Source organism: Eumetopias jubatus, unplaced genomic scaffold (genome assembly GCF_037043125.1).
Source record: "Eumetopias jubatus isolate StellerSeaLion01/CBP00866 unplaced genomic scaffold, mEumJub1_p1.0 scaffold_17, whole genome shotgun sequence".
Taxonomy (NCBI): domain Eukaryota; kingdom Metazoa; phylum Chordata; class Mammalia; order Carnivora; family Otariidae; genus Eumetopias; species Eumetopias jubatus.
The window spans coordinates 80,877,874-80,898,653 of NW_028274823.1; the positions used below are offsets into that span (position 1 = coordinate 80,877,874).

The following is a 20,780-nucleotide window of genomic DNA, read 5'->3' on the forward strand; positions in this document are numbered from 1 at the left end:
GAGTTTAGAAGATCATTGGGTTGGAAGGACTGGGAGAGACATTTCACCTCCCCACAAATGTGTTCTTCCAAGTGTTTCAAGACCCATCTTAAGTGAAAAATAAAAAAATGTAAAACTTTTTTGACATTCAAAATGACAACTGGAAAGATCGTTGATGCTAATATATTTCTGAAGTCAAAATTACAGAAAGAATCCCTGTATCCCAAACACCATGTGAGAGAGAAGAACTTATTCCGGAACAATAAATGGATAATTCTTTAAATGGGGAACTACTTATTATTTTCTCCCATCATAGAAACGATTTCGTTGTAAATTACTTGAGGGGCATCCATGGCCCAGATAAAATCCAAGTGATTGTAAGGAGGAATCTTCTTGTGGTAAGTGAGGTTGGGTAGTTTGGAAAGCAGAAGGTCAACGTCTTGAGGGTCAGCCAACAAGTCATTGCCTCCGTTCCACACTGCAATTGGCACATGCATGTCCGTCAAGTTGTAGTAAGGAGGTGTGGGCTAAAACACAAGAGAGAAAGAACCCTAGTGTTTATAGGTAACTACACTTTAAAGCCCAATACTTATTCCTTTGCTAGAGGATGTTGCATTGGCTGATGACTTTTTCTACTGAGGTGTAATTAACACATAACATTGTATCAGTTTCAGGTGTACAACATAATGATTTAATAGATGCATATATTGTGAAATAATCACCGCAATAAGTCTAGTTAATGTCCATCACCACACATAGTTACAAATTTTTTTCTTGTGATGAGAACTTTTAAGGTCCACTTTCTTGGTAACTTCCAAATAGACAATACAGCATTGTTAATTACAGTCACCATGCCGTACACGACATCCTCGGGACTTATTTATTGTATAAACTGGAAGTTTGTGCCTTTTGACCATCTTCATCCATTTCACCCACCCTGTGTCCCCCACACCTCTGGCAGCCAGCCATCTGTTCTCTGTATCTATGAACTCAGCCGTTGTTTTTGTTTCCAGATTCCACGTATAAGTGAGATCATACAGTATATGTCTTTCTCTGTCTGACTTACTTCACTTAGCATAATGCCCTCAAGTTTGATCCATGTTGTTGCACATGGCATGATGGAGTTTTAGAAGGAGATTCTTACCAGTGATTGCTCAGAGAAAGTCACCTGTATCCACACAGCAAAGTGGATGCGATATGTTTTAGGTCAGTACTTCTCAAACTTGAAAGGGCCTGTGAATCACTTGCGGATCTTGTTAAAATGAAGATTCGGTACATCTGGGGGAAGAGCTGGGATTCTGCATTCCCAGGTGAATGCTGATCCTCTTGGTTCTGGACCATGCCTTGAATAGCAAGGCTTTAGGTAACAATTCTTTACAAATTAAAAACTTAGATTTCTACCCAAGCTCAAGAAGAGTGGATTTGATTGGATTCTAACTGTAATAGACTGTTTCCTACCCAGGCACTCTAAAGTATGATCTCGAAATATCTTGAGTCATTTATTTTGCCTTTGTATTGATTCACCAGTATGGTCAGTTGGTAGGTCAGTCAGTTCATTGAAGGGGTTGCATTTGTTGAATACTTACCTGATTTTACTAAATATTGGTTAAAATTCTGATAAAAGCTATCATCAGTCCCATTTGCTATTTCTAGAAGATCACCATTTACACGTAGATTTTAAAGAGGTTTACAAAGCAGGGCAAGGGAATAAGTAAATCATCACCAATTTTGCCACTATCCACAGAGAACTTTGTTAGCTTTTTAGATCATATTCTCAAGATCACTAATCCAATATACTACAATTTTCTATATTCTCACTTTATGTAATAGCCAACTTGTGTCATAGCAAAATATTTCACCACATATAATTTTCTATAGTATTTTAACACTTTATTATAGTGGAGAAAGGGGTGTGGAGAATACCCATAATAATAAGCCCACTTTCCTTTATTCATGCTCCATTGTTCAAAGAGTTTTCCAGATGCTAGCTTCTGGCTCTTAAATTAGTGTCACTGCTCAGTTAGTTGAAGACCATCTGCGCTGTTTTGTGGCTTGGCTGGAGGGAGGGTGGGCTTGGGATTTGTTATTTTGGGTCCTTTAAGATGAAAGTCTCTGATGACAGAGCCCGGTAGAAAGGTAGATGCAAAGAATGACTGTTTTGGGGGTTTGAGGAGGCAATGGTTGGGGGGGAAAGTGTTTTCAATAATGTTTGATCTGATGGTACCTCTTTAAAGACATCAAAAATGTCACAAAAGGGGGGTCGTCTTCTCTACACGTAAGATATTGTGGTGAAGAGATAGAAATCCCTTGTAAACATCAAGTTGTGGAAGCAGATGAAAGTCAGTAGGGCTGCTCGGCCAATACTTGGGTGGAAAATTTGGGGTGGGGTAAGAAGAAACAGAAGAAAATTATAAAAACTGCAGAGTATCTCTCCATTCAAATGTAGCCAGTGACGGTCTGAGGGTGTACCCTGAGCTGAGGGCTTGCAGACATTGCCTCATTCCCTATCTGGGTGGAGCGATGAAGCAATTCCTGTCTCAACGCCTCGGGGGGCCCCAGAGAGGATGGACTCCAAAGCAGCAGCAAGGGCAAGGGGGTGGCCAGTATGTCTGCCTCTCTAAGAAGGCCCCTGTCTGCTGAGGAATATCTCCAGCCTTGACCTACAAGCACGCCATCCTAACATCTTACCTCTGGGAATATGGTGGAATCACTTCTCTGGCTGTTGACAAAGGAGGGGCTATTGTTGAAGAAGACCAGAGATTCCAGGTTTATCTCATGAACAGTTTGAATTATTGGCTTGTTGTATCAGCGAATTGCACTTCTGAAAGGAGAGGACTGTGTGCTGGACGGCTGGGACACAGGACAGGGCTGTGTAAGGGGGTGAGGGGTGATGTGTTCTAGGAGGTTCTTGCACGCGGTGGTGTGGTACCCTGAGCGCAGCTGATGGAGCAGAGTGTACAGAGGGAGAACGGAGACGGGGTGATGTCTGGCATGATGAAGGGATTCCAAGGAAATTATTGTCTACTTTCTAATTTCCTTAAGGATGAGTCTGGGCACCAACATTCCTTTGGAAAATATATGCATGATTATCATAATTTTACCTTTAACCTTTTATATCTTTGTCTTTCAAAATGTGAACAATTTCAACTTGAAGAAGCTTACCTGATGATAGTGCAGCATGTTCTGAGCCGGGCTGCCCCAGTCAAAAGCTTGGAACTTCCCAGACTTAACGGCCTAATGTAGAGAAATGAAGAACACAGGGAAATAAAAACTCTCCTTGCTATGTGAAAAACAAAATTCAGACACTTCCAGTTAGTTTATTTTCGATTTAAACAATTTTTGAAACATATTTCTCCTTCCAAAAACCAAGACCATCCAGGACCAGATATTTATACAAGTTTAAATGTGGCTTTACTTGAAATACTTTTTTCTCACATGCCCAGTCATCAAAAATCATTCGTTTCTTTGCTCCCCAAAGTGACTGTTTTCATAGGATTTTATTTATTTATTTATTTTAGAGAGAGAGAATGCACGCACATGAGAGGGGTGGGGAGGGGCAGAGGGAGAGGAAGAGAGAGAGAATCTTAAGCAGGTTCCACGTTCAGCACAGAGCCTGAGGCAGGGCTTGAGCTCATGACCCCAAGATCATGACCTGAGCCAAAATCAAGAGTCAGAAGCTCAACTGACTCAGCCACCCAGGAGCCCCTCATAGGATTTTCATTCACATGGACTGATAGTTATTTTCAGTGCCCCTGGTAAAGTGCCAGGGGTTCCGGTACACAAAAGAAGTTTTAACAGCATTTGAGAAATGATACCTGGGACCAGTGGAGGACGTCCTGAACCGATGTTCCCGCTGGATTATGTGATAGATACACATCCAAGCGACTCTAGAAAGCAAAGGCACCCACAGATGTATATTTGGTTTCTTAAAAACAGCTAAGATTTAAATTTTTCTGATCCTGGTCAAGTGCCTAAAGGCAGCATTTACCAAAGGAGATGAGCAACACAGTTGTATGCTGCTTTAGATCTTGCAAAGCATAATTGCATGAGCCAGTTTGTTTGATTTGTAGCCCCTCAATGAGGAGAACTCATCATCCCTTTTATCAAAATGGGAATCGGGGCTCAGAGAAGTTTAGAGAAATGTCCAATGTCATGCAGCTCATTATCAGGGTGGAGCCAGAGACTTTAATCTAGATCTCTAAATTCTCAGCTTCCATTCTTCTCTACCCAGTGCTGGAGTGCTGTAGATGTCATGTCCACACACAAGCCTTTTGCTTTGCAGACCTCTGTATGCATATATAAGGAGACATATGTATGTACACATCATATATGTGATGGTCAGTATACACGTACAGGATATTTACAATGGTTGTTCCATCCTGGTATCCTATCAGTGTCCTAATCCACCATGATCAGACCCCAGACAACAAACTGAAATCCGTGTCTCAGCTTGCATAGACTAGTTCATAGTGGGTCTTAGTGCCACTCTATGGAGGACCATGGCTAATGGCAAACAAATTGACCATTATCGTAGAAGAATGAAATCTTTCTTCACATAATGTTCATGCAGAAGGATGAAATCTCTAATTTCCTTTGCTCCTCATCTCTATTTTTACTATGGTTTTTCTCAGAAGGCTCTTATGAATGGAATGCAGTAATTTGTTCTGCCTTTTCTTAGTGTGACAAGGGTAGATGGCTCCGTCATACTCCACATACAAAATGGCAGCCATTCCCAAATCCATGGAGAGGGACTCTCTTGCAAGAAAGAAGGATGAGACTTTTATTTGCCATCCAAAATAGAAACTAAGGAAAATTCCCTTTGTTCATATATATTTTAAAATATCCAAAGATTCTGATCAACATTGAGAAAGAGGACTGGATATCCTTGATTTCCATGAGGGCAGGAACGTATCTGTGTTTTCACCTTCGTGTTCCCAGTAGCTACAACACTTGGTAGTGCCCCAATAAATATTGTTTAGCGAGTATTCTACCTGAAGGTAGAATTTTACCTTCTTGTCAATGAACTTGGTTTTCTTAGGTGTTCAAGGGCATATAACTTAACCGACAACTCTGAGGGAGGATAATTGTCAGTATATAATGGTATTAGTAGCAAAACATATGCTATTCTTATGAGCCATATGCTTTGAACTATATTCTCCATGCTTTACACGTATTAGTTCATTTAATCTCCACAATAATACGTTGCGGACAAGGAAACCAAGACAGATGAGGGTGACTCAGCTCCAAAGATAGGATTTGAATTTAGGCTCTTACCCTGAATCCATACTCTTCACTACTTTTGATACTGCACTTTGTCATATATGTTTTAAAACCCAAACCCAATTCAAAGCAAGTGAAATAGCCAGATAAAGAACATGGACAAAAGCTAACATAAAGAGTTGCTGTGAAATAAATTTTATAAAATTTATGGGAATGACTATCAGCATTAAGGACATTTATTCAATGCTTAGACATCGGCAGAGGAGCCTGCCAAAATATATGGTTCACTGAGTCCCCTCACAGAATTGAAATGTTACCTCAATTACTTAGGTGGTCAGAAGTGAGTAGTGCTCACTATCTACTACTTTTTCTACATGGTGTTTACTTTAGGGGGGCACTTGGGTGACAGCAGGGAGCTGGAGGGAATGAAACTGGGAGCAATGACGTGACTTCCCTTGGGCTTATCTACATAGCATGGACACAATTCTGAAGCTACACCTAGTTTTTTTGTTTTGTTTTTGTTTTAAGGAGACTCCACACCCAGCATGGAGCCCAACACAGGGCTTGAACTCACGACCCTCAGATCAAGACCTGAGCTGAGATCAAGAGTTGGATGCTTAACCAACTGAGCCACCCAGGCACCCACTACTCCTAATTTTTTTTTGTTTTGTTTTTTTGTTTTTTTAGAATACCATGTCTAAGTGATGGTAGGACAAGTCATCAAAATTTGCTCAAAATATTCAGAATAGAAACGTCAATGCAGGGGCACCTGGGTGGCTCAGTCATTAAGTGTCTGCCTTTGGCTCAGGTCGTGATCTCAGGGTCCTGGGATCGAACCCCGCATCGGGCTCCCTGTTCAGCAGGGAGCCTGCTTCTCCCTCTCCCTCCCCCCCTGCTTGTGATCCCTCTCTCGTTGTGTCTCTCTGTCAAATAAATAAATAAATAAAATCTTAAAAAAAAAAAAAGAAATGTCAACGCATACAAACCATGTTCAAGTTCTTAGTGTCAAATCCACAAATGATGAATAAGGCATTGCTGCAGAGGAGATTCACCGTCTCACGGGAACACACCTCAGTAGCAAGAAAGTGATCAAAAAAGTGGTGTGGGTAGAATATTTTGTCACCAAAGATAAGCTGAAAAATAAAAGCATCAGTAGAGGTTTGTAAAAATTAAGCAGCAGAGAAGACTCATTAATTTGTCTAGTTTACTGGTACAGGTGTGAAATGGCTGATGAGATTTTCATATTTCTTTATGTTGTTTCAGGAATTTCATATACTTTTTCTCATTTAATTCCCACAATAAAGTTGGGGAATGGACAGGGCAGATGACCAACCTTGAATATTTACTGTTCCATTGAGAAACGTAGTGGCTGCCGAGAAGAAGTATAAGACACAAAGAGTTACAGTCTAGTTGGGCTAATAAGTGTTATGAAATAAAATCATGAAACAACGTGGCAGGATGTCATAACTAAGTGTCAAGATGTGTTATTTTAGCAATAAATCATGACAAGATCAGGAGCCAAAATGGTGACTCAGCCATATTTTCAGCAAAGACTTTGGAAGGATTTGCCTCAACTTCTTCTTGAGGAAAAGACATTTGGTTATCCCCATATTATGCATGAGGAAATGGGAGGCTAAGAAATAGTTCGGATCTTGTGCGAACTAGATCTGACTATAAAGTTCATAAATTCTCTAAAGCTAGCATCCTGACCCAAACCTCAAGCCTCTGACTTAAGGTCTAACACTTATTATTATTATTTTTAAACCAACTATCTACACTGCCTATCAGAAAATCTGAGCACAGGAAGGAAAGAAACACCTGCATTAATGCAGCCAGTCATGATACTCAAGTTCATCCCAAATTTTCACGTTTTGAACAAAAGCTTTACAAATGTAGTTTGACTGTAGATAAAGTCTCAGGCTTTCGACATACAAGTTAGTTCAGAGTGAAAAGAAATGAATAGTACAAAACCACAGAAGGAAATAGCAATCATTATGTTCTAGGGCCTGCAGTAAAACTGTTTTCCTGAAGGAAGTTGTGTCAGTGTCTGTGTGCGTTGGTTTCGGTAAGTGGGACATGTAGGTGATTAAGTGCTGGAAAAACAAAGATCTTTAATTCCCTCTGATGTGTGCCTACTATAGAAGACACTTAATATTTACGGGTTATTGCAATCCACACTCCTGCCCTCTGGAACCCCATTTAAAGGGGAAGCTCTTAAGAAAAGTTTTGGAAAGCCAAGGGCATTTGATGAAGGGTCTCAAGGTGCTTGCCTCAAGGAGCATTCTTTCTCTATTTCCCTCTCCTTCGCTTTTTTTTCTACCCTTCCCCTTTCTGGTTTTCTTGGTGCAGGTGATTTAGGCTTCTTCTTTGACTGGTTTTGTTTTTATCTCTCCTTCCCTGAATCATGGTTTTCATACAGCTATGAAGGAAACGAAACGTTTGTGAAGGGGACCAACACTCCCAGTATTGCTAACCTATGTAAAGCAACTGAGAATGCAGAAAGGGGGATCTCAGCGGCTGTAATGGGGATTCAACCACGGTCAGTGCGAGTCAAGAACTAAAGCACGCATGTGCACATTTCCATGGTCAGTGCGAGTCAAGAACTAAAGCACGCATGTGCACATTTCCACTCTTGGCCAGAAACATGGTTGTCCACGTGGTGTTTCTCTTCTCTTTCCCTCACTCTGAGACCGAGGACAATTTGATATCTTAGATTCAGTTAAAGCGAATCGCATACCTTGAAGAGGAATGAAGGAACAAGCATGAGTTTGTTTAGCAGGGTTTTGGTGTACTTCACAGTGGCAACTGGAGCTAATGCAGAGAAGGTTTTGATTCTTTCAGCCAGCTTGGGATTGGTAGAAAAGGCGATGAAACCTGAAACAGAATGACAAGGAACCAGTGAAGAAGGTGTGTGTGTGTGTGTGTGTGTGTGTGTGTGTGTGTGTGTTTTACAAGTGGACATTATTTTGGATTTACTCAGAGTGCCATTTACTAAGAGAGAGAAACTTGTTCAGAGTGATCACATTTTAGTGTATTTGTTTTATTTTCATAGATTCTCTCTAGGAACATGCATGAGGCTAGAACTTGTAAAAAGTTAAAATAAATTCTTTCATCACCACATTAGAAAACAGGGCAACTTACAATTCGCATGGGGTGATAAAGAGTTATTTATACCACATATAGGATTTGATGAGTTCAAATTCATGTCATCACAATGAGATAATTAGCATTTAATATGAGTAGGGTATGTAAGTGAGAAGATTGAAAAAGTTTTAAATCTGACCAAACAAGATTTGAATCCTGGCTATGTGGTTTACCAGTTTTGTGACCTTGGACAAATCACTTAAGCACTACAAGCCTCATTTTTCTCATCTGAAACATGGGGCTAATAATAATGAGTGCTTCAGTAGGTTTTTTTAGGAACCAAGTGAGGCGAGTTATAGAAGGTATTTTATCAGGACACTAGTCACATTGTAAGTGCTGGACAAGTGACTAGACACAATAATTCAAACATCTACACACGGTAAATATACTCAACTCTTGACTGTAATTGATTGCTCTTATGAACGGTAGCATATTAGTAGATTCGGATGTGATCAAAGAGTTATTAAGCTAAACTCTATACAGTCAAACTACATAGGATAATCTCTCCCCATGGTTTATAATGGCATATTGATTAGACACAAGAATGACCTGAAAAAAATAAAAAAGACTTTCAAATGTAAACACCTACCTCACCTACCTCAGCCTAATTCTGCTTAAGGAAGAATGGTGTTCTTGGTTGCCTAATTCTGCAGATTACAGCAAGCCTATCACCCAGAAAAAGCAAGAATCACACTTGAAGAGTTAGCTTGGGTGTCTATAGGTCCCCTCACTGTCAGGACAGGTGACTTCCCCGAATACATTTGCTTGCTCAGAATAAACAATCCTATTTGAGACACAATCCTAACAAGGATACTTATCTGACTTTCCAGTACACAGAAGATTAAAAGATGCAAATTCAAAGCAGAAACACCTCCCAGAAATCTATGAGTGTGGTAACAGCAATGACAAGGTATCCATTAGTGACAAAGAAGAGTAGAATGTTCAAAATTCACATGACCCCAAAGAGCGGTAGTTTGGTGTCATTTAGTGTCAGTTCTACTCATCTCAATAAATCCTAGGAAATTGTTGCATTGCATCTCAAGGCAATAATTTTATAACCTTAGATCATCAAGGAAAGGTTAACTCTGTTCAGTGGGTGTTCTTTAAAGATGCAGCAGTGTGTCTTAAGTTAAGGCAGACTTCCCTCCAAAATAATGAAAGTTTTGTATGGTTTTGGAAACTGAAGGAGTCAATTTTAGTAATCTAGAACATCTCCCCGTTTTTAACAAAGGATTTTGAGGGGTGCCTGAGTGGCTCGTTTGGTTGAGTGTCCAACTCTTGATTTCAGCTCAGGTCATAGATCTCAGGGTTGTGAGATCAAGCCCCATGTCAGGCTCCATGCTCAGTGGGACGTCTGCTTGGGATTCTCCCTCTCCTTCTGCCCGTCTCCCCGCGCAAACGTGCGCATGCTCTCTCTCTCTCTAAAATAAATAAATAAATAAATAAATCTTAAAAAAAAAAAAGGATTTGAGTCGATTGCTGACCACATGTGATTGATGCTGTGCTGCACTGTCCAGATTCTTCTTCATGTCCGAGGCATTTATTCAACCCTAGAGGCAGGGAAGTTTGTGACTCCTCTCTAATTTTACTTTTGCCCAAGAGAATCCAAGGTTCTCAACGAATTCAAGGGAATCCCCTCCCAGGGCAGTCTGCATTGAATGGCTGGTCAGCAAGTGGGTCACCTAGTCCCACTCAAAGACTCTGAAGAGCCATCTCATACAGAGTTGGCAGACACCTTTTGGGGACCACGTCATGTCCCAGCTTCTCCCTCTGCCTAGTCTTGCTTTTCTGCCCTTTACCCTAGCAGTGTTTACTTATAAAACACCCTGAATACTAATCCTCATCTCCTTGAGAACATGACCTACGATGTAATGACAAAGGACACTGGGAAGCTCTTTGTCACTGACATTTTTCTCTAAAATTTTATAGGAGAGTGGTGCCTGGGTGGCTCAGTCAGTTAAGCATCTGCCTTCGGCTCAGGTCATGATCCCAGGGTCCTGGGATTGAGCCCCATGTGAGGCTCCCTGCTCAGCGGGGAATCTGCTTCTCCCTCTGCCCACTCATGCTCACTCGCTCTCAAATAAATAAATCAACTCTTTAAAATTCTGTAGGTGAGATCCATGTGCCCGCCACCAACTTCATCCACTTCCCTGCATAGATGTCTATATATGGACGCTCTGATTGCCTAGCTTCATGGCAGGGACTCAGGTCATCAGCTGAGAGTAGGGACTAGTGTAAAAACACATCGTTATTCCTCCCCTGTGACCCCACCTTCGCCTTCTGCTTCCACCCTTTTCCTTCCATTTATAGCTTTCTCTTGTCTGCTCTTGAACTCACCGGATTATGCTTTCATCCCAACCACTCCTCTGAGGTTGCTGTTAGGAAGGTTCCCTACACCTGTCCGGCTGCCAAATCCAATGGTCCCTTCTTAGACTTCAGTTCACGTGATTCATCACTAGTCTCTTCCACAGTTGACCACCTTCTCCTTCTTAAAACACGTTCTCCCCTTGACTTCCAGAACACCAGGGACTCCTGGCTCCATCATAGCACTGTCACCATGACTCCTCAGCTCCTTTGTCTGACTCCTCCTCATCTTCTAAATTAAGAGCAGCCCAGGGCTTAGTCCTCGGGCTCCTCCTCTTTCCTGAACTCACTCCATTGGTTATTGCGTCCTGTCTCACGTACATTTTGTGTTTTCAGTCCAGTCCTCTCTCCTGAACTCCAGATTTGTATCATTACTCAACTGCTTGGCCTTCCCCTTAGATCTCCAACAGGTATCCGACACCCAACAGCGAGAAAACAGAGCCCCTGTGCCCCTGGACCATATCAGCCCTTCTCACAGCCGACCCCCTCGTGGGTTGGGCATCTCCATTGCTCTAGGTGCTCAGGCCACAAACCTTGTGTCATCCCGGACTCCTCTCTTTCCCTTACACCCTGTATCCAATGTGGAGGCAAGTCCTGTAGGTTCCACTTCCAGAACACATTTAGAACCTAACCATGCACCACAGCTACCCACCCGCATCCAGGTCACAAGCATGCCTCGAATGGGTTATTCTAAGAGTCCTCTCCCTAGGTCCTCTACCCAGTTCTTTCTCCCCATTGGCAACTGGGGGGATCCTGTTAACAGGACCTTGTAACTTCTAATCCTGTTGAGGATCCTGAGGTCGGATCCTGGTACTCCTCTTTTCAAAACTCTACTCTGGTTTCCCTTTTTACTCAGAGTAAGAGCTGCAATCCCCTTAACAGCCAAAAAGCTCCGAATAGTCCTCCTTCCTTAGACCACACCCCCATCTCGTCTCTTGCTTTCCGTCTGATTCAGCCATACAATGAATCACCTCATCACCCTTCCTTGAACTGGCTGCAACCTCAGACAGTTTGCACTTGCTGTTCCCTCTTCCCAGAACATCAGTCTTTCAGGTGTACACATGGCTCACCCCCACCGCCCACCTCCTTCACGCCTTTACTCAGAGAGCTGGTGGTATTCTCTATCTGAACTCACTGTGTCCCCTCTGATGCTCCCTAATAGGCTTTCCTGATTTATTTGCTTCCCAAGCATTACCATTATCTAACCTACTCTATATTTTACTTTTTAATCCTTGTTACTTTCTCTGCCTCCCCACTGGAGTATCTGTAGCACAAGGAGGGAAATTTTCATCTCCTTTATTTATTGCTATATTCTTAGGACACATTGCAGGTGCTCCATAAATGTGGTTGAATAGATGGAAGACATTCAGTCCAGAGGCCAGGAGGTGCAGTATCTCAAGGCATGGGCTTGGGAGTCCTGATACCAGCCTGAGCTGGTATCTGAGCTACCCTATTTGCCCTACCTGTGTTACCTTGCACAAATTATCTACCCTCGTGTTTTGTTTCCCCATATATACAGTAGGACCAGTAATTGTCCCTATATCACTGGATTGTTGCAGCCATTCCTTTATATGATGAACGGAAAGCGATTAGCGAGATGACCAACATGCCTGGGTCTATACAAACAAAACCACCTGCTTCAGCTGCTTTTACCTACCAATGGTGGTACCCTGGGAATGGCCAACATAGTGTAGCTTATCCTGTCCGGTTTTCTTTAAAATTAAGTCAATCGTGGCTGGAAGGTCGTATTTAGCCATCTCATCAAAGCTGCAAGAAAAACAAAGACAAAATAACACTGAATACATTTCCTTGCCATAATTTCTAAAAGTCAAGCGTATTTATAGCTAAACCTCTCTCTGAGAAAGAGAAACCTGGATTCTCTAAGCATTGCTGCTTATAGACCATTAGTTAGTGTCAGGTGCTTTTGGGGGGGGTGGCTTTTTATCAAGAGCTGACATCATTTCTGAAGCAGAACAGTACAGCTGCAACTTAATCCAAACAAGAGAGCATCTGTAGGTGGGGATTCTTTTTATCCCTAAAAATGAATGTCAGACTTAATCATCATTTGTATGCAGTGTTCCGGTGCCAATTGAGATGAATCATATTGCCCTCTCTTTTACTCCCCAGAGATCAGCCAGAATAATCTTTTGAAAATGAAAATGGGATTCTGCCACTGCCTTGTTGGAAACTGTTCAGTGGCTTCTCCTTGCGTGAAGGGTGAGCTCTGAGGCCCTCAGCATGGCCCGCGGAGCCCACCTGACCTATCTCTCTTTCTCACCACTCCAGAGACATGGACTTCCTTTCAGGTCTTGGAACACTCAGAGCCCTTCTGTACCTCAGCAGCATCACCAAAATCTCTTCTTTTCCCCCTTCCATCAGCACTTTCCAGGAATGGGGCACAAGAGGGCCAGAGATAGGAAACCCTTGAAAAGCTTTCCACGGTGTCCGATTTCACGCCCCCTCCCCCACCTCACTTTCGATGGTGACTTGGGTTCTTGAACCCCCAACTGAATTTGGACATCCTCCCAAATCTCCACGGATGTTCCTTTTGGAATCTGCGGCGGGCAGCGAATTTCCATACTTCGGTCATTTCTCTCATTCCATTTGGAAAAGCATATTCAGGAAATTGGGCTAATCATGCATACCGAGATCATAGAAAATGTGAAGGAAAAGCTACCCTTGGACTGAGGTGTATGGAAGAATCCAAGAAGGTATTAGAATAAAAATGACTTGCTTTCTTCCTACCGAGAGTGTAATATATTAAAATGGGACTGGACTGGAATATGCATTCATGAATACCCATGCTTTTTAGACTCAATGTTTATTTTTCATTGTCCATCTTTCCTGTCCCCTTTCTTTACCTGAAAGCCCAGAATTCAACTGAGTCTGGGGAGAAGTATAGGTTTCTCCTGGCCCAGGTGTTTCCCCTGCTGTTGCCCAGCCACACATCATAACCTGCGTCTGCCAGAATGAAGGCCAGGCTGTTGTTGGGCAGGTTGGAGATCCAGTTTGTGGCTGATGCGAGCAAACCATGCTGCAAAAATGCAACAGGTCTCCGGCCTGAGGGAGAAAATCATATCCAAGCTTTATACACTCATTCCTCATTCTCAGATAAACACGAAGACAGAAATAGGCTTTCAGACGACTAGAATTAAATACGTTTGCTTGATTGAGTTGAATATTTGAATATATTATCTTAATCGTGGTGGTGGTTTCTCAAGTGACACAATGTATCAGATTGTGCATTTTAAACATGTGCAGTTTATTGTAGGCCAATTATACCTCAGAAAGCTATTGAAAAACTTATATTCTAAGGAAGTTCAGCGTGATGTTAAGTGGATTGTGACTGGTAAAGTGATACGTGATGTTGCTTAATTTTATCCTTTTGTACTTCACAATTTTCCCGCGATGAAAACAAGATAAATTTTTATTTAAGTGACATTTATCTGTTTGGGAAATGAGCCTCAAATCGCCTCCCCATCCTCCTTACTGTAATACACATCCTGGCTAACGCTTCCTGGTCCTCCAGGACTCAGCTTAGTTATTACTTCTAGAGCACGTTTTCCTTGACCTCCACTAGCTGAGTTAGGCACCTTTGCCAGAACTTCCAGTTCAATATCCTCTGGAGAGTTCTAGCTTTGCACTTATCACGTATTATTATAACCATCTGTTCATGCATCTCATTGACTTGATGGTAATCTCTTTGAAGACCGGAGATAAGGTTTTGTCATTGCTGCATTTCCAGAATGAGCAAGACTCATTAAGTCCTTAGGGAGAGATGAAAGGAGGAAGGGAGGGAGGAAAGAAACAAGGGTGGAATGAAAGGAAGAAAAGAGAGAGGGAGAGAGGAAGGGAGGGAGGATTATACCTATATTCTCTGAATTTTTCTTCCCATAAGGAATTCTGTTGATCCCAAGTATATAACCATCTTCAGTCACGACATCATACTCTTCACTTGGGTATCCCCAATAGGCGATCATCTGACTCTGATGAGGAAAAACAAAAGCTTTTAGATTTAGTTGAGTTTTTAAATGCGTCCAGTAAGTAGATGCTGTTAGTTATTCTTGATCTGTCATGTAAAAGCTTCAACTGGCCATGATTCTAAGTCATGGCACTTGCTCTTGGTTCCATAGTGTCCCCACCCCCAACCCTGGTAACTTACAATATTCATAGTCACTTCAGGGCTTATAGGATGTAATTTTCCAAAGTAACCATGTGTAGATCCAAGTGCAGATATCAAACTTGTCACTGTTAATAGCAACCACATTTTTGTCTTACCTGAAAAAGAAGAGTAACCAGTGCCATGACTAGCCCATTATACTTTCATAATACTTGTATTTTTGTGCTAATTTTACCTTCATGCAAAGTAGAGAAAGGCTTAGGTTTGCTTATATTCTGTTGGGCAATAAACTGGGACATGTGGATGTCAGCATAAGTATTTTAATGCTTCGCATGTTTTCACTCTACTTGATTCCACAAATGTGTCTATAACCACAGATGTGTCTAAAACCATCTATATGTTTGCGGATGTTCACTACAGCATTGTTTATAATAGGAAAGATTGGGAATGACTTAAGTGCCTATCAGCAGAGAACATAATCTTATAAATTATTGTGTAAACCATACAACAGAATGTCATGCATATTGCTTAAAAAAAAAGTGAGACACAAATCAAAACTGCAATGAAATACCACCTCACACCTGTGCGTGATTATTACCAAAAGACAAGAAACAGCAAGCGCAACAAGTGTTGGCAAGGATGTGGAGAAAAGGGAACCCTTGGGCACTCACTATTGATGGAAATGTAAGTTGGTGCAAAAACAGTACGGAGGTTCCTCAGAAAAATTATAAATAGAACTATCATATAACTCAACAATCCCACTTCTGAATATTTAGCCAAAGAAAACAAATACCACTAACTCAGAAAGATATCTGCACCCCCATGTTCACTGCAGCATTATTTACGATAGCCAAGACATGGAAGCAATGTAAGTGTCCATTGATAGATAAATCGATAAAGAAAATGCCACACAAACACACACACACACACACACACACTGAAATACTACTCAGCCTTTAAAAAGAAGGAAATCTTGCCATATAGGACAACATGGATGGACCTCGAGGGCATCCTGCTAAGTGAAATAAGTCAGAGAAAGACAAATACTGTATGCTCTCATTTATATGTGGCATCTAAAACAAACAAACAAAAACACCAAAACAAAAAGCAAAACAACTGAACTCCTGGATACAGAGAACAGATGGGTGGTTACCAGAGGCAGGGAGGTGGAGGAGGAACGAAATGGAAGAAGCAGATTAAAAAGTACAAACTCCCAGCTATAAAATAAATAAATCGGGGGGATATAATGTACAGCATGGAGACTATAGGCGATAATAATATTGTATTGTATTTTTTAAAGTTGCTAAGAGAGTAGATCTTAAAGGTTTCCATCATAAGAAAACATAATTCTGTAACTATGTGTGGTGATGGATGTTAACTACACCTATTGTGGTGATCATTTCACAGTATATGCAAATCATTAATGCTGTACACTTAAAACGGATATAAATGTTATATATCAATTGTATTTAAATTAAAAAATAAAAAGAAGAAAATACTATAACACTCTCTCCCCAAAGAGAAAAAAGTGAGATACGTATGTATGTATTTATATGAAAAGTTATCTTAGGTGGATTGTAAAAACAAGGCACAGAATATCGTTCCTTTGGTGTATGTAGTACAGTGCACGTAGTACCATTTATAAAATTAAAAAGGTCTCATCTGAAAAGTAAAATTAGAACAACAAAATTTTTAGGCATCTTGTAGTTATAAAGCAATACTGCCCAGTGACAAAATGTGCTTGCTATAAAATGAATGAATTAATTTTTTTACTCTGAGCTACCTGGAAAAACTGAGTTGCCCAATTTAAAATTTACCAGACTTGCTTGTCAACATGTGATGCTTGGGGCAGCTGGTCAGCATTTTCTCTTGGACAATAAAGAATCCCCCTTACACTCAAACTTATTAGAACTAAATTGATGTTCTTTTCCATTTTTCCGCTTTTATTGAAATTACAATTTATAACCCTTTTCCAAAGGACCACTTTTATAGCCCTTTACTTTTCTGATCTTGTGATGGCAATTATCACTTATTTCTCAGCATAGATAAACTATTTGACATTAGACCCAGACCATCTAAACCCCCTTCTATGTTGTAATCACCAACTACATGTTTGAGAAGCTTCGGATATTAAGCTGGTGAAAAAGCCTCAAGGGAGAAGTGATATTTGTCCTCAAATATTTGAAGAGATGCCATATGGCGGACAGTCTTAAATCAATTCATGTTTAGTGAGTCCGAAATAAGTCATTCAATAAATATTTGTTAAGAAACTACTAAGTGCTGGAACACCTGGGAAGCTCAGTCAGTTAAGCATCTGCCTTCAGCTCAGGTCATGATCTCGGGGTCCTGGGATCGAGTCCCACGTCAGGTTCCCTGCTCAGGGGGGAGTCTGCTTCTCCTTCTCCCTCTGCCCCTCCCACCCACTCGTGCTCTCTCTCTCCTCTCTCTCTCAAATAAACAAATAAATAATCTAAAAAAAAAACTACTGAGTACTAGGAGCAATATATGGAGGTCACACGTGGAAAGATTTTAATTCTGTATTGTGAAGAGCTTTGTAAGATTCGAATCATTGGACTCAAGTGGGGTTCTTTGGAAAGTAGTGATTTCTCAGTTGCTGATGTTTCAACACAGGCAGTATAACCAGTTGTCATAATTCATGTAGAACACTTAGCATACTTTGCAACTTACAGGAAAGCCAGACTGAAGCTCTCCAGACCTCAAGCTGACCCTCTGGTCTAAGAGTTTGGCCACTTATTTAGTGTAGGATTAGATATAATAGTGTCCCTTACAAATGGAATTTTAACCATGTCTTTACAAAGATATTTTAGAAAGTACATAAAGACCAACCAGCAGTGTTCTAACATTCAAGCCAGAAGGGTTTGACCACATATTTCAAGGAGCCATAATTTTATACCATCTATTGCCTCATTAAGTGATTTGGCATTGTAAAGTGAGGACACTTAACCTATGGTTTAAGTTATAGGATGTCCCAACAACCCAGTTGGAAACATGGGCTCAAAGATGTTCAGGGGCAGGTTAAGTGTGCTCAAAATGCCCATGGACCAGCTCTAAGATGATACCAGTAACTAACATTTGCAGAGGGCTCACTGTGTACTGGGGAGTGTGTCCAGCATGTTGAGTGTGGAAGTTAGTTGCCTTCGCTGAGATGGTTTCCTGTTCGAGAAAATACATCAAGTAATGGTGCATGTCCCAAAGTTATTATCAAAACCCATGAAGTTAATGAAAGTTCTTAACAACATGATAGGCATGTCATAAACACTGAATAAATACAGTTATTATTACTGTCATCCCATTTGATTCTCATGATGAGCCTTCGAAGTAGACAACACTTCAGTCCCCATTTTATGGATAAACAAGGCAAGGCTTAAAAAAAAGGGCTTCCCCAATAGGTAGGTTGAAAGCAATTGACCCCATGTTTGAGACTAGGTGGTCTGTTTCCAATGATTATGTTCTCCACTATAACGCTTCTTTAGGATGACCTAAGGCCAATGTCTATAAGGAACTGCTTGGGGCATCCGCCAGGGGTTTATATAATTTGATCCAAAGTTGTTTGGAGGGGTGTATAATTTGAAGAAATTCATTAGCAGCTTCTGAAGTTTGGCAACTTTTAATAAAGGTTGATTCAATAGCACCTGGATAAAAGTAAATTATTTCATAGAGTATAGTAATACAGCTAACCCATATGATGCTAGAGGACTGATTTTTGCTTCTCAAAAGGAAGGATAAGAGACAGAAGTGTTCACATTAGGCACTCGCTATAAAAACACTGGAAGTAATAAGCAAATCTATCATCTAGTAATTAATAATTTCACATATAAATAAAAAAATCCAGGAAAAAATAAATAAGATCTTAGAAGAATGAGCCCTAACTTAAATAGACACATTTATAAAGAGGAATATGCAACAAATATGAAAGCTTTTAAAAAATGCAAGAGTTGCGTTATAGGAAAAAATGAGTTCAATAATTCAAATATGAATTTTGCCCGGCAGAAGTTATACTCACGGTCTCCTCAGAAACAAGGTTATATTTCTCTTGATGTTTAGTATCTTGGTTAACGTTGCATTTGCTTCTTATATACAAAACTTCCAATAATGGCCAGAATTACTCAGCTACTGATAACATTCCATAAATCTTTATATCTGGACATCATCTATTTATCAGAGGACAAACCTAAAAATCAAATACTGCATTGATTTTCACATAGTATTGAGATCACACCTTTAATTTCTAACAACCACAAATATTGGCCAAAGGAGTTATGCCTAGAAGTGATTTAGGAAACATTAAAAATGATTCTTGATAGCTTAAACATATAGAAAATGTTGAGCCAAAGGTATAAGACAAGGGATTATGTAGTGTAGCTCAGATAAAGGGGCCTAAGATGACAAAAGGCCTCCTCTTGTTCTTTAAAAAGTACAGCACATAAACTATTCTGAATGGGTACTTACATAACCTCCTGCAAATGAGTGTAATCAGCAAGGATTAGTGTTATATTATGGTCTTTGATCAGGGTCTCTAACTCAGCAGATAATGATTTAACTCATTATCTGAGAAAACCCCAGCCGCTGCCCTTTAAAAACATATGGGTGGTGTCGTTTTCTACATATAACATCACTAGCTGGAGTTTAAACCATGTAATTGTGTTAATAAATGACTTGTGCATTAAAAAATTAATATTTAAAAATATAGTTGATCCTTTACAACCAACATGAGCACCCGTAGCTTATAGTGAGAGAAAAAGTGTCCTGTTTTGACTTTTTTTTTTTTTAAAGATTTTATTTATTTGACAGAGAGAGACACAGTGAGAGAGAACACAAGCAGGGGGAGCGGGAGAGGGAGAGGCGGGCTTCCCGCGGAGCAGGGAGCCCGATGCGGGGGTCGATCCCAGGACCCTGGGATCATGACCTGAGCCGAAGGCAGACGCCCAATGACTGAGCCACCCAGGCACCCCCTGTTTTGACTTCTTAAAATAGTTTGCAATTTATTTTTAGGAATCATCAGTTTTTTAGTAGCACTTAAAGTGCCAGCAGAAATAGTGAAGAAATAATTATTGCTGGAAAGAACACAATGGCAGGCTATAACCCATCAACTTTTCGCCAAGTACCATAATACAATTGCCTAGATTTGCTTGGTTTGAACAAACTAGGAAAAAGTTAGGGTATATTAAGTACCACATGCATCCGCGTATATTTATGTTCCTAATACCTCAGCTTCACTCAACTCTGGTTGATTGTCATTGACAATAGGAGATTTTTGAAAAGAGGAGAGAGTGGTACATTCTCATAACTGAAGTGGAACAAGAAGGTTTTGCTCGCTATCCTAATGCAATCTGAATTTACTTCCCCAGCAGGTGGGAAACTGCTTGACCATGTTTTTCATGTCATTGTTTGTATACATTTAAACAAGAGAATGCAGGATGTGTTCCCTTGGCCTTTTACTGTAGTTGAAAAGGATTTGAGGTCCGAGTCTGGGCATAAAGGAACACTAGGAGTCTTTTAAAGAGATCCGTGATTCTTGCCATGACAATGCAGCCAATTAGCCAAACACACTCACTCTTGCTTCTTTATAAGGACCTTAAATTCTGATTTGTTAGGGGTCATTGTGGTAGTCATATAAACTAGGAAAGAAGAGTTAGGTTCCAGTATGCAGCGAATGCTAAGGGCCATGCAGAAACATGTTGCCTTCTGTGCTGTATCAGCCCCACTAACCTCCCTCACCCTGCTCACTGTCCTTTTTCCCTTGCAACTGTCCTTATGTACATACAGGTCTCAGCTCAGCCTGTATTTCCCTGACACCGTTTATCATCTCTCCATGTTGGGCTTGGTACTATTATATGCATTACAATGGAGACCTATGGTCATCCCTATTATAGGACTTACTGATAGATGGGCTCTTTGTTAGATCTCTTCCCTTGCACACAACACACACATG

At 40.7% G+C, this 20,780-nt stretch overlaps 1 protein-coding gene across 2 annotated transcripts; it reads right to left on the reverse strand.

Annotated features, from left to right (window-relative positions):
- Positions 1 to 269: 269 nt before the first annotated feature.
- LIPF (lipase F, gastric type) lies at positions 270 to 14,974 on the reverse strand. Of its 2 annotated transcripts, none has more exons than XM_028104612.2 (9): positions 14,870 to 14,974; positions 14,576 to 14,693; positions 13,569 to 13,668; positions 12,365 to 12,474; positions 7,937 to 8,073; positions 6,186 to 6,332; positions 3,795 to 3,866; positions 3,142 to 3,213; positions 270 to 506 (listed from the first exon to the last, which is right to left on the reverse strand). In XM_028104612.2, exons 1-9 carry the CDS (start codon positions 14,972 to 14,974, stop codon positions 270 to 272), a joined length of 1,098 nt encoding a protein of 365 aa, XP_027960413.1. The 2 variants fall into 2 exon arrangements, with proteins under 2 accessions (XP_027960413.1, XP_027960412.1); XM_028104611.2 differs by having other exon boundaries at positions 13,569 to 13,767.
- Between the last annotated feature and the right edge of the window lie 5,806 nt (positions 14,975 to 20,780).